The sequence below is a fragment of the Lycorma delicatula genome, chromosome 1, assembly GCF_047948215.1.
Source record: "Lycorma delicatula isolate Av1 chromosome 1, ASM4794821v1, whole genome shotgun sequence".
NCBI classification, from domain to species: domain Eukaryota; kingdom Metazoa; phylum Arthropoda; class Insecta; order Hemiptera; family Fulgoridae; genus Lycorma; species Lycorma delicatula.
The window spans coordinates 343,554,308-343,569,219 of NC_134455.1; the positions used below are offsets into that span (position 1 = coordinate 343,554,308).

General features: G+C 38.3%; 1 protein-coding gene across 1 annotated transcript in view; it reads left to right on the forward strand.

The window, feature by feature from the left end:
• LOC142334352 (succinyl-CoA:acetate/propanoyl-CoA:succinate CoA transferase) overlaps window positions 1–14,912 on the forward strand; it is a 110,715-nt gene that overhangs the window by 57,069 nt on the left and 38,734 nt on the right. The window contains exon 3 of the mRNA XM_075382328.1: window positions 11,800–11,948. Coding sequence (XP_075238443.1) covers window positions 11,800–11,948 — 149 coding nt within the window. The remainder of the gene's footprint in view (window positions 1–11,799; window positions 11,949–14,912) is intronic.

The following is a 14,912-nucleotide window of genomic DNA, read 5'->3' on the forward strand; positions in this document are numbered from 1 at the left end:
ATATGCGTGTAGTGGTTACGGGTACTTTCAGAGTCGGACCCTGTTGATATACGCTTTTAAAAATGTATTTAAAAAATACATTTTATTATACGCATTTTAAAAATGTCTGACCCTGTTAATGTACGCTTTACTGAGCGCATGCATGCTGGTTCTTCAGTAATACAGAACTTATCATCAATACCTCTTATGTAGCAGTTTCGTTTGTCATTACTGTCGTCCATAGTAATAGAACTAAACTAATTCTTGATTCTAGCTGTGACGGAGGTATTGATCTATTGTTTCGATTCTAGAATTAATTATTTTGTCAGGACACAAAATATCACAACTTGGAGCTTGCAATGTTTCACAAACTTTCTATCAGAAAGAGCTTTGTTACTTTTAATAGTATATGCTACGACATAACTAGCATGTCGCCGTTTTTTGAGAACTATTTTTTTTTTTTTTTTTATATATAATATTTTGCTGACCTGAGACCATTTTACGTAGAACTGCTTTTTGTTTCCTTCCATCCTCAGTCATGGCTTCATAATTGGTATTGTTATGCTTAAATGTAAAGTGCTGGTAAATGTTAAATTCTTTGTAGACAGCCACAGTTCCAAATGCGGCACAATGATTTACCCTTAAAAGCTGTAAAAATGTATTCCTAAGTCCACTCATCTTAGTCGAGTGGAGCATTCTCTAGTGTGCGCACGTGTTTCTTTGGATTTGTTAGTTAGTATTTTTTTGGACGTTCCTGTAAAATTATAAGAGTGTAGGTTAACGGATTGTTGTTTTATTTTGATTTTTGTGAAATTGCTACTGTTTCCAATAGTATTATTCGATAGATATAACCTCAAAGTGAGTGTAAGTTCGTTAAAATTTTCTTAGACGGGTTTTTGCGGTCTTTTTAGTGATTTGGACGATTCCAACTTGTTGGCGAACTTATTGTGGATAATGGACGAAGTCTTTTATTTAGATTTATTTAGTTTCGACCTCATTGCAGTAAGTTATTGTAGTAAGGTCTATAATGAATTGAATTTTAGTGCTGCAAGTTATAGCAGGATTGTATACAAATAAACAAGGAGTTAGAAAATCTTTCAAATCTAACTGGTGAGTTTTAGTATTAATTATTCTAAGTTCCAAGAGAAGTAAAAGGGGTAAAAGTATAAGTGTATACCCCCAAATATATTATAGGGGTATAAGTATATACACCCCAAAAATCTACCATGTGGGTTGTCGTCGGACGCGGAACAAGGAGGACATCCCGGATTGAGTGGAAATTTTACGGTTTGGCCTACTGCTATAGAGGAATCTCCAGAGATAGAGATCTCTGGGATAGAGGATCTGTGGAGATCCCTGCAGGTCTCTGGAGATCCTGCAGGGGCTGTCCGCGTCCACTGGACAAGAGTTGTCGGGCAACACGAGAGTAACAATTAGACCGGGTTTTGGAGAAACCGGAGTGGCGACGTGTCGGCTCCCGACACGATTGTTACATCTCATCAAGGGAAGAGTGAAGTTTGGGCTTGTGTCCTGTAGAGTGGATGTTGTAGACCTCCTTTTGCGATGTTACCGATGTTTAGAAACGGAACATGTGGCAATTAACTGCATAGATGAAGACAGGAAGGCTGCATGTTTCAACTGCTGGAGAAGCAACCCGGTGCCCGTCGCCCCCGACACAGTAACAAGACTCCGACGTATCTTACGTGTAACTTGGAGGGGCACTGTAATGGCAGTGCCACATGTCCCAAGGAGATTCGGAGGAGGACCGGGCGTACCTCGGCCTGTTGATGGAGATGAATATTGTCCAGTTTAATATGAACCATGTGGCCCTGGCACATGATCTGCTGACAAGGAATGTCTCGGAGATGGGCTGATATAGCGCTTGTCTCTGAGCCCTAAATTCACCGCTCTCGGCCAGAAAGTGTTATTTCTGAAGATGGGGCTGCCGCTGTTTGGACGAGTGCGCACTCGTCCAAAGCCGCATCCCCGCAGAACTTCCCGCACAGGTGTGCGGGACGTTGCGGGAGGGGGGGGATGTGGATTCGACAGGGCGTGGATCGGAGGCATCTATTATTATAGCTAGAGACCGGATTATATGCAACATAAAAAGCTTGAAATATGCATGAAAAATTCTTAAAATATGCATGAAAAGTGTCAAAATATACAACTTTAAATAAATAGTAATTTTTAGTTTTTTTTATTTCAAAATCAGCAGATAATTATTAAGGAGTTGAATAACATATCGATAAATCCGATAATTAACAATTATTTAACATGTTGTTAAACATAAACAATCAGAGGTACTGTTATGCGGCTGCTAAGTGCGTTCTAAGAACCGTGCAGCTAATAGGTTTGGCCGGCTGCAACGTAATATTTCATTTATTAACAAGGTACCTTACCGAAAAAAAATTGTAGATATAGCGAAAATATGCATCATCACAAGATTTTAAGGAAAATATGCAATAACCGGTGAGAATGAGCCTAATATGCAAATGTATATAATTCGGACTCTATTTATAGCTGTTATCTTTCGCCTAACATGGGTGCGGAACGATACAGTGAGTTCTTGGCCTCGCTTACTAAACCTCGAAACTCACCGGCCGGAATTATTGGCCGGGGATTTTAGTGCTTGGTCGGTTACCTGGGAGATCATCTAGGACCAACGTGCGGGGCAGATTGCTGTTTGAGGCAATTGTACTACTGGATCTAGAATGCTTCAACTCTGGAGACACATTAACATACAGGAGGGGAGACCACTGGGTACATTATTGACCTTACTTTTGGTGCTCCGGCTTTAGCGGCGCGGATACGAGATTGGCGGGTGAGCGAAGACTATCTAGCGAGTGTTCACCAGGCCATCGTCATGAGTATTGCTGACGGAGGTTTTCCGGAGCCCGGGAGGATGGTCACTCGTGGCTGGAGCACCAGAGGTATGAATTCGGAAAAGTTTGCTGAGACACTGGATCTCAGTGCGGTACGTGAGGTTATTGCGACAGAGGATGAGGCTGCATGTTTGGCTGACGGCCTGGAAAGTGCATGTGCCGCTCTTCTCCCTCGCAGGTATTGTTGGAAGGATCGTTCCCCAGTATACTAGTGGACAGAATACATCACTCGGAAAGGACGACTACACATTGCCTGATATAGAAGGTGCAGAAAATAGCTCAGTAAGCTTATACGAGACTCTAAAAGGCTTCCTGGAAGCAGTTCTCAGAAATTGATTCAGACCCATGGAGGAGGCCATTCAAGGTCGTCGTTAAAAAGGGCACTAAGAGCTACAGTCTCCTTATCATAGACACCAAAGAGGTTCAGAACATAATTGAGGGACTTTACTCTCATGGGGATGGGATAGTGGCGGAAGTTAAGGAGAATGTTAATCCTCCTGCATTTTTTACTCGCGAAAAGATCATAGCTGCAGTGAAACATATACCTCTTGATAAGGCACCAGGACCAGATCTTATGCCAAACCCGGCAGTTAAGTTGGCTGTTGGGGAGGACCCTAGTGCCTTTTTGAAGGTATACAATAAATTGTTCGGTTGAAGGGGTATTCCCACAGAGGTGAAGGTGTTAGCGCCTGGTTTTGGTTCCCAAGCCGAAAAGAGACCCGGAGCTGCCGTCCTCTTATAAACCGCTGGCGATGATTGATATTATGTCAAGATTTTCGAAAGTATGCTGCCGCAAAGTCTGACCAGAGTTATCGAGGATGCAGGAGAACTCTCAGATAAACAATCTGGTTTTCGTAGAGGAAAATACACTTTGGACGCGGTGGCCGAAGTTGTTGGTATAGCAAAGAGAATCATTGGGGTAAAGATATTTTGCGTGCTCGTGGTGCTAGACGCTCGCAATTTATTTAACCATGTGACTCAGTTGTATGACTGTGGGCTATTAGTACTGCACTCGTGAACGTGAGAGTCCCTCCATACTTGAGAAGGAAGATTCTCTTTTACCTCAGTGAGTGCAATTTGATTTGCAAAGTGAAGGATGGAGTGGTTGAACAGTGGATAGGTAGAGGAGTTCCTTGAACCGACCCTTGTGGAATATAATGTACGAAGGAGTATTGGATTCCTCTACCGCCTGACATCACTGTTGTAGATTACGCAGACGACTTGGACCTCGTGTTTGAGTCGAATATCCTAAGAGAGTCCACTGTCCAGATAAAAAGACTCGTACACAGCAATTAAAACCTGCATGACTAGAGTTAGGTTGAACAGTGGAGGACGCTGCTGCCTGGAGTGATATACTTCATGTTCCTTTATGGTTCTGAGATATGGGGAGGGGTCACAAGATACAGCAAATACTGGTGTGCCCTCGAATCACTACAGAGAAGGAACTCTCAGTGTATTATAGCTGCATATTGTATGCAGCTATAATACACTGAGAGATTCTCTGTTATTCCTGCAGATTATCTGCATGAATAAGATAAGGACTGAGGGGTGTCAACACTTGTGGAAAAAAGGAAATTGGCTAGTTCAATTATGGAAGAAATGAGGAGAGAATGGCAGATGCGACGGGACGCTAGTGAGAGGGGCCACTGGACATACCACATAACTGGGGACCTGAGGGGTTGGTGAGAGACTAGATTACTACTTCACACAGTTTATAACAGACCATAGCAGGTTTAGAGAATACCTTTTTAGGTTTGGGTTCGATCACTCCACTTGTGACCAGTGTGTGAAGACAAGGAAGAGACAGCATATTACATCTTTTGCTGCCTCCCGATTTGAGGATGCGAAGAGGGAAATATTAGATACCATAGAAAGAAGGGAAATGTTCCTCCTGGAAGAACTGCAGTAGATCATGATGGAAAGCATGGAAAATTGGATGGCTATATCAAGGTTTGCTAGGATGATCATGGAGAAACTGTATATTTGGGAGGATTTCCACAGGGGTAGAAGAAGAAGGGGTTTTTGGGAGGGTGTGAAGGTGGACAGGCCCCCAACTGAGCACCTAGGGGGTTTTCCGTACGTGTGGAGGTTGCCTGGGTGCAATGAGATAGTGGGCACTCTGTTCACACATCTGATGGCGACCTGGGTTGTAAGGGTCTGATGTGCACATGGTGTGTTATTTGATGTGATTGGATGTGACTGATCCGATGTGATTGAGGTGTTGCGTGTGTGGTGTGAGATATTGGAGTGATGATTGTTGTGAAATGTTTCTGTGGTGTGACTTATGTAGTGTGATGTGATGAATGTATTTTTATGTGTGTGCAGCTGAATGTCTGATTGTCTGTGGTTTCTGATTATGTGTGAGGGTGTATTGTCGGGTGTATGTCTGACTGGGGTGGTAGGGATAATACGAGTCAGTCTGTCGAGAACTACTGTTGTGAACGGTCTTGGTCTGTTCTCTGATCTACCGCTGCCGTTACCCTGTGTGCGAAATACAGACACAGAAAGAATGCGATGTGATACAATACAGATGTGATGTATGACATGAAATACATTTATGTGGTTTAGTTAAGAGAACTGATCAGAACACAGTAAAGTGTGTGTGTAGGTGGCCAATCAGAACTGTGTCACAGGCCAGATTAGACCAGTCTGGGGACCACATCTGGCTCGTGGGCCATACTTTGCTCATCACTGTCTTAGACCCTTAGGGTATAGTAGTTCATATCATCTACTTAGTAACTGTCTATGCTATGTGGTTGCTTTTGTGATACCTTGAATTGATTGAGTTTAATAATTTGTGCATCAAATTAACAAAGCGCAATGGGTCATAATAACAATTGAAGAAAAATTGGAGGCAGTTAGAAGAATTAGAAATAGTAAGGTTTTGTAGGCTGTGGCAGTCGATTTTGGTGTTGGGGTTTCTATTGTTTCTGATTGGGTAAAGATGAAAAATAAATTTGAAGAGTATTCATGTATAATACCAAACAAGAGAAAATGAAGATATGCCAAAACAAGAAAGTGAATGAGGCTGTGTATTATGATTCACACAACAAATGGAAAGGGAATGGCAGTAACAGGCCTAATTATTTAGGAAAAGGTTTTTATCCAAAATATTGAATTAAACAGGTGCAGGATTTAAAACACCATTGCTGAATTGCTCTAAAAATGTAAAAATAAGTACAGAATATGTCAGGTGAATGTGTCTGTGGAGAAAGTTTATCTGCCAATGTTGATGCTGTGGGCAATTTTAAAATAGAAATGGACGTTTTTTCTCAGGATATGAAAAGATCAAATCTATATTGTAGATGAAACGGCTAAATTTAAAAATGTTACCCAAAAAACCACTTGCTTCAAGGACAAAAAGAGTGCTCCTGGACACTAGAGGAACAAAGAGTGACAGTTTTGTTTTGCAGGAATTGATTATCTGCTGCTTTGTGTGTAGGAAAATCTTGAAACCCCGGGAATTTGAAAGCTATGCAGAAAGTCTTTTTGTCTACTACCGAAACCAAAAACGTCCTTGATATCCACTAACTTGTTCAGAGTGGTTCAACAATGAATTTCTTCCCAGTGTTGAGTCTTAAAGTCAAAAACCCTTTCTAGAAAGGCCATTTTATTCATTGATAATGCACCAACTAAGACATCCTCAGTATCTGAGCAGTAATCACTAAGACATAATTGTTAAGTTGATACCATCAAATGCAACAAGTTTGATCCAGCCTTTAGACCAGGGAGTGATAGAGTGCTTAAAAACACAAAAATGAAGAGTGAAAAAAATAAAAATCTTCAGGAGTTAATGAAAAAACACCAGGATGTGGATAAATCAACCAAGTTGAAGTAAGTGATTGGCTCAACAGGGGTGAAATGAAATGAAATTTTAATGATCAGGGTTGATATGGTACTGTCCCAACCACAGAACAACACAATGCTGCATATTGCAAACAATGAAGACATTAGCGGAGACCAGCAGCAACCATGACACCGCTAATGAGATTTTCAGTACCTTAGAGGTAAGTTTTTATTGACAGTTTTATGTACTAAACTGTATGAAGTGTGTGTGTTTTTATTAATATTATTGGGTGGCATTACGTTTTGTCAAACGATCCGAAGAATCTAACTCTTCTCATGTTCTCCTAGTGAAGCGATTGTGAAATATTGCCCAACAAAAATGTGATAGCAGGAAAAAAAATGATATTTTATTCAAGAAAAAAATCATATATCAGGTTAAAGGATGATATGAAAACAGTTTTAATTCTTATTAAAAAATTTTATAATATTGTGCATTCCCCTCAATTAAATGCTTAAATTTAAAAAAAACAATCTCAATTTTTATCTGAAATTTTGATTATTTAAAACCACCTTCCCTTCTTTATTTCTGTTAACAGATGTTTTACTGCGTTAGGGGAAAATTATCTCAGTATTACAGTTTTAACTAAAAGGATACATCATTATTGAAATTTAAATATAACATTGTGAAATAATTTTCTACTTCTTGAAGAAAGATGTGTCGTTGCATATTTCCTGTTTACTGTCTATAGAAAATATTTTATTTCATAAATATTATGTATTGTGTATTGAAATGAGATGTGCCTCAGTACGATGTGAAATTGATTAGCTAAAAAACTTACACTAAATAAAAGATGTTTCTTTCTAATAATAATTTTATACTGTATGATGTTTCTCAACCTGTCAGTATTTTCTACCCAATTTTCAGTCATAATTTTCATCATGTCCCCCTTCTCATACAATAATAATAATTATAATAATAATGTATTTTGATACTAAAGCTACATACAATGTTAATTACAAACCTTACAAATTACCAAGAATAAGTAAATTTATTGATATTTGGCAACACCAATCGCCAATAAACAAACACCAATAAACGTAAACAACATTTGGAAACATTTCATAGTGAGTATGTTAACAAACCCCAAGAATTCATCGGATTAAAATTAAAATCATATGAAAAGCAAACATCATTTTTAAAAATAATTTGTGAATGAAAAAGCTTTATGCATTTAATATAAAATAGCCAGAAACGGTTGCTCACACCATTAGTGAAGAGCTTATTTTGCCAGCTGCAATTGAGATTGTAGAAACTATGTTTGGAGATAATTTTGCCAAACAATTGCAGTCCGTACTTCTATCAAATGATACTGTTGCCCAGTTGAATTGGTGATATAGCCAAAGACATACAGCATCAACTTTTCAGGAAGTTGTATGACAAATTGTTTTCAATTCAGCTTGATGAGGCAACAGATAGCAATAAAGATGCTCTTTTCATTCCCTATGTTCAGATTTGTATGTCAGCAGTAGAACAATTACTTTTCTGCAAACCAGTAGAACTCAAAGCAACAGGACTCGCATTATTTGCAGTCTTAAATGATTTCATAAATGAGGCCAAACATAGAGTGGAAAAATTGCATCGGAATATGTACTGATGGTTCCCATTCAATGTCTGAAAGATTCCAGTATATACAAGGATGTGTGAAACAAATATCTCTACAGTATACCTGGACATATTGCATGATCCACTGAGAAGTTATGGTTTCCAAAGAAATGAGTCCTGGTCTGAATATTGTGCTATCAGTGGTTGTAACCCCGTAGTAAATTATATAAAAGTGAGACCCCTAAAATCAAAAATCTTTTATGCACTTTGTAAAGACATGGGTGCAGTACATTCAGCATTACTGTTTTATTGCAAGGCAAGATGGTTATCATATGTGAAATTTTTGCAATGTGTTTATGAATTAAGAGATGAAATTTACATTTTTCTAGAAGAGGAAAACCGACTAGAAGCTGAGAAGTTTTGAGATAGTTTATTTGAGATGGAATTGAGTTACTTGGTTAACATATTCGAGAAATTAAATACCTTGAATCTTCAACTCCAAGGAGCAAATACACATGTTGGATAAGAGTGAATAAAGTTAATGCTTTTAGTAGAAAATTTGAAATGGAGCAGAAAAACCTGTAAATGTTTGCAAATGTGGATGAATGTGTTAAATCTTACATTTAAAAGTTGTTTTTGTAACCATTAAAAATCATCTAGCCATGCTAGCAAAGAATTTAAAATAGTATTTTCTTGCTGATGAAATTTTATACATTGTAATAAAACGTTGTGTATATTGTAATAATTACAAAATTGGATCTATTTCGGAATTCCCCCCAAAAAAAATATTTAATTTTTTAACCAATGGCCAAAAATCGATGTTTTTTTAATATCCAATAAGAATTAGGTGGGAATATGCATGTTTCAAAATAGCAGAAAATAATATTAATAACCCGGTTGGAGAAATAACACACTAACATGCTCATATATACCAGTCATTTTAAACATTCTCCATATTAACATATTTTACTTATTAAAAATATAAGCATTATCGCTTATAATTATAGATATTGTCGTTGAATGGCTTCGACGGCACGTGGCACTTACTAACCTTATGGTGGCCCTGAAAAGGGCCGTCTTTGTCGTGAATTGGCATCGACAGCTCGTTGTAATTGCTAATCTTAGGGTGGCCCAGAGAAGGGCTGTTGTGGAACGGCTTTGACGGTTCGTAATCCATAACCTTGTGGTGGCCCTGTAAAGGGCCGTTATTTGCGTTAGCTCTGAGAAGAGCTGTTGGGTCCGGAAGCTGGTCTCCGCTGAAGTCGGGGAGTTGCGGCTCGTCCATTGAAGTCCGACCGGGCTTTCCCTCAGCGGCAGTTGGGTCCCCATTACAGCGTGGCAGTGGTGGCCGCCTATGGGCTATCATACCCCGGCAGCGCAGCCACCCCCACCAGCGGGAGCCCCAAATCTAATCACAAACAATACCAATTAACCGTGACACGATGCCAGTGCGCCTACCTCTAACCAATACAGTGCCTAAGCCGGAACCCTAGCCACCCGAGATCCTACCACGATCGAGTACCTCGATCAAACTCCCTCTGCTGAGCTACACACCGCAAGGGCGCGAAGAAAACCAACCACTATAGACCATATCTCGCGGATAATCCAGTTGGTACGGAGATCCATAAAGGAATGTATTATCTCAAGTTCCCTAACAGCTCGTGAATGTTCGACCTCGTATCGGGGACAGACGTAGAGGAGGCAGTGATGCCCCTCAGAGCCCCGCAGTGTCGGGTCGGCATCGATCGTCCTTCGCCGGCGCGGCCGAGGCGATTCTCCCGGGGCAATCCCAGGCTAGGCCGGCTACTGCTGCCGAGTCCGCCGGCCAGGGCGATTGAAGCCTGGCGAGTTGCGGTTGGAGTGGGAAGGTAGCGTCCGCGTCCTCGCAGGCCTGGCCGGCGAGGGATGCTCCGGCAGGGATGTTGGCATCTGCCGGGAGCTCTTACGTTGAGCCAGCCAGAGAACTTCTGTCTTCTTCAATCTTCTCCAGGTGGTGGTCGACGATGAGTTGCGTTCACTCTTGTGGTGAACGCTCTTTTATTGGAGCCTGAGAGTGGTGGGAGAACTGCGCGGCGGTAGTGATACTTGTATCAGCGCGTCCGTTTGCTGTGCGCCAGTTTGCATCTGAGTTGCCATACCGTGTTCGGCCTACGATATTAAATTAGGCATATATGTAGTAACAGTATATATAAATTATATATATATAATTATAAATATAATCAAACAAACTTAACCTACGCTCGCTTTGCTCGCTAACCTTGACTAATTAACAGTCATGTTTTGATTATTTAAATAATAAATAATTGCCGGCCTCCGTGGCGCAAGTGGTAGCGTCTCTGCCTTTCATCTGGAGGTCTCGGGTTCGAATTCCGGTCAGGCATGACATTTTCAAAAAAAAAATAATTGCAGCAATAATTACTGAATTTATTATTTAAATATTCAAAACATTACTGTTAGTAAGGTTAACGACCGAAGCGAGAGTATTGTAAGTTACATTATATTTATAAAATAAATATATATAAATAGTTTGGTTATTGGGTTATTTCTCCAACCTGGTTATTGTTAATATCAATATTTCTTACAATTTTCAGTTATCTCTAGTTGAAAAACTTGCAAGCTTTTAGGGGGGGAGAATTCTGAAAAAGATCCCAAAATTTTTATTTGGTGGCTGTTTTGGGTGACCCTGACGGCCATTCATGCATTTTTGTGATTCTCTAACGATGCTTAGTTTGAATCTGGAATCAAAATCCAAGACAAAAAGTGTTCACACATATACATATTGAATTCAATAATGAGCTGTTCATTCGTTGAATATCACTTTCATTATGTGTACAGCAGGAACATATAAGAGGCATTGGTTAACTAAAATAAATTAACCATGCCCTCTGTGTTTTAATTCTCTACCAAATTAAGTTCTTATGAAGTAATATTTTGGGGCATCTAGAAGAAAATTCCTTGTAACTTACCAAGGAAGAGAGAATATTAGTGAGCCTATTTAAAATGGGGAAAAAGTATAGTATTTGTAAAATATTATTTTTTTATAAAATTGAAATATTTTATAACTATGTTTAAATTTTTATAAAACAGGATATTATTTGTTTGATATATATGAACTGATGTGTTTTTTTTTGTTTTACATTATAAACTAAAGAATATTTCGGAATTGATTATAATTTAGCATTTTAAATTACTTTACCTGTAGAATGAGAATGCTCTTTATTCTGTTGGTTTAACAGCTTTTTGGCTGGTAGCTGTTCAGGAATTTTATAATAAGATCATTTGGATTCAAAGATTGTTTATTATTAGTTGGTTTATATTAAGAATGAAATATAGAATTTTTTTATTGTTAACAGTTATACCGTTCATTGTTAGACTTGTTCGTTATTCTTATGAATTTTGTGCAATAATTTCTTCAGTTTAGATGAATAAATTAGTGCATAAAATAAATTACAAACATTAAGTAGAAATCTGTTTATGAAGAATTTTCATTTGTTTTAGCATTTTTTCTGTTTATTGTTAATTGTAACATTTATTTATTCTTTTATCTAGGTATCTTCAGGTCACTGTCATTCTTTATGGCTGCAAATGTTCGAAAAGGAGTTGCAGAAGGTCGTTCAGACTGTATTCCAATATTTCTGTCAGAAATTCCCTTGCTATTTCACAAAAAGATAGTAAAACCTGATGCATGCTTAATCACTGTAAGTATAATTTCTCCAGTAAATCAATAAATGTTTTACCTAAAAGCGGCTGCAGCTTTCTAATGTTTAATTAATTTTTTTTTTAGACATAAATGCTTTTAATAAGTAAAATAAAAAAAAATATAAATAAAGTAAAAAAAAAAACTAAAAAATTGTTTCTTGCTGAATTTTCATTTTTCTTAATACTTTATTACATCTTTTACTTCTTTTAGTTTTTTCTTTTGTAAACAATTCTGTTTTAAATGTTTTACAGCTGAGAAATGCATTTAGTTTTAAATTTTCAGGTTTTTTTTTTACTGTTTTTAAGCAAACAGTATGATGTAAAAATAATTAATAAAAAAAATAATTTGGTTCATTTGATATAGTAAGTTGGTGCTGCTCATTAAAAATTTATTCCAGTGTGTTTGAACAAAAGATCAATGCTGTGTTAAAATATAAATGTCTACAGAGCTATAAATGTCCTGAAATTTGAACAAGAGTCCTAATAAAAATATGTAATCTTAGGTTATTAAAAAGATACTCTTCCTAAGATAATAAATAAATATAAATAAATGTATAGATTTGTCAGGATTTTAAAAAAATATTTAGAATTTTTCATAGAACTCTTCTATTTATAAAAAATAAGGTACTTATTTCTTTATTGAGCTTGCCTATTATATTTAACATAAGTGCAGTATGCCACAAAACCCCTAAATACCATCTGGGGAGTAGCTTTTAGCTGATGAGGTTTGTACCCAGGAAGTTGTGGAGGTCAAGCAAATAACAAAACACCAGAGCAGAATGAAAGAACCTACATCTTTCCATATATTAACATTTAATTTTCCAGTAAATCCAGAGAAGATAAAGGTTACCGTTCTGTTTACCACCTTACCACCTTTCATCCCTAACCCACAAAGATGTTTCCAATGTCAAGAAGTATAGCCATACTACATCTTGTTCAAAAACTATATTCTGCATTCAATGTACCAAAGAAGGTCACAATGACACATTATGTGTACAGCAGGAACATATAAGAGGCATTGGTTAATAAAATAAATTAACCATGCCCTCTGTGTTTTAATTCTCTACCAAATTAAGTTCTTATGAAGTAATATTTTGGGGCATCTTGAAGAAAATCCCTTGTAACTTGCCAGGAAGAAGAAAGATGTGCTAACTGTGGGGGACACATTCAGCTCCCAAGATTGCCCAATTTTTAAAGAAGAGAAGGCATTCTCAAAATCTGTACAGAGTAAAATCTTTTCAGCCGCACAAAGGAAATATAAGAAGATACTGAACTCTCGTAACTTGGTTAGACCAGATGTCACTTTCATCTTCGGTACATTAAGTAAAGCCCCTGCAAATGCAGATAACCAACAATGCAGATCCTGCAATGAGCTGAAAAAACTTAATTCAATTGTTATCTGATCAGGGTTGCATCAATTACTTACTACTGCAACTATTTTGGGGCTAACGAAGATGAATGAAGAAGTCGGTAGTTTTTAAAGTTCCTGAACAGATTCCATTATAAGTTTTACCTGTACAGGCAGCAGTAAATACAGCTGGTGCTAAGCCATCTAATGAGCTCCCTGTTAAGGGAGGCCACACAACCACCTCCTCACGGATATTGTCCGAGATTTCCCATCTTTCAAAATCTCTGCCTCAATCACCTCGAATACTGGAGAATATGGTTGAGGAAGTGCCCAACCACAGGGCATTGGAGATCTTTAAAATAAAAAATTTTAAAAAGAAAAGTTAGATCACCTGCGACTAATTGTTAGTAGTTTTGTCTATTACCTTTATATATGAGCATTATCCAGGGGAGTGTTAGAGGCCTTCAGTCTCTCATTGATGATAAGTATTGATGTACGCGCATGAACCATTAATAATGTATTTCCAGGAAATGCACCTTCTAAACAAGATACAGTAACACTCTGAGACTATTTCTGTGAGAGATATGACTGTCTTGTAGATGGTGGAATTGCTATTTTTATCCAGAATGAGGTGTCGTCGGCTACAAGGGTACTAACTATCCTCATTCCTGCTGTTGCTGTAAAAATTTGTGTCCCTTTCAAATTACATATCTACAATCTGTATCTTGTGAGTATCTGAACTGTGTTCAATGCTCTGAGCATATCAAATCTCCTCTCACAGGTTCCATTGCCATTGTTAATAGTCAGTTTTAATGCCCACCATATTTCATGGAGCTCATCTTTCTGCTCCCCTCGAGTAAATATGATAAACAGAGTGAGACAAGACTTAGACCTCTATCTGCTGAATGATGGATCATACACATTCATGTTCTTATCATCTGGTACTTTTGTCCATCTCGATTCCCCCCCGAGGGGAGAAGATCCCACCTCGTAGTATGTCCGGTTGCTACACCACCCCCCTCCGTTCCTAGCCAGTAGTGGCTTTAACGAGGTACTTTTGTCCAACAGCAACCTCTCCTTATGCTCACAGAGTTTACTCCCCATCTTAATTGGTCTGTGTGTGATGTCTTTTACAGCAATGACCACAAGCCAATTACTATTGGTTTTGGTTTCGACCGCGAGGTTATCAAAAGACCACAGAGGTGTATTATTGAAAAGGCAGATTGGAACGACTACCATAAAGCCTCCCCATTACAGTATGACGATGGTGCAAACACCCTCAGTCAATTTACCTCTTTTACATCCCTGGTACTTGAGAATGCTAATAAATATATTCCACTAAATCTGGAAACCGTAGGTGGCCTCCCATTCCTTGGTGGAGTGATGACTACCAAAATGTTGTTTGGGAAAGATGGCAGGCACTAAACAAATTTAACCACAGACCTACAAAGAATACCTAATTTGTACCATAAGGCTAGGGTATTGTGTCATCGGGTATTCTTAGACACAGAGAAAGTCATGTATGAAATATGTGAACACCCACGCACTACTCACGCATATATGTGATCTCACGCACTACTCCCACATCTACTATGTGGAAGAAGCTCTGTGCAAT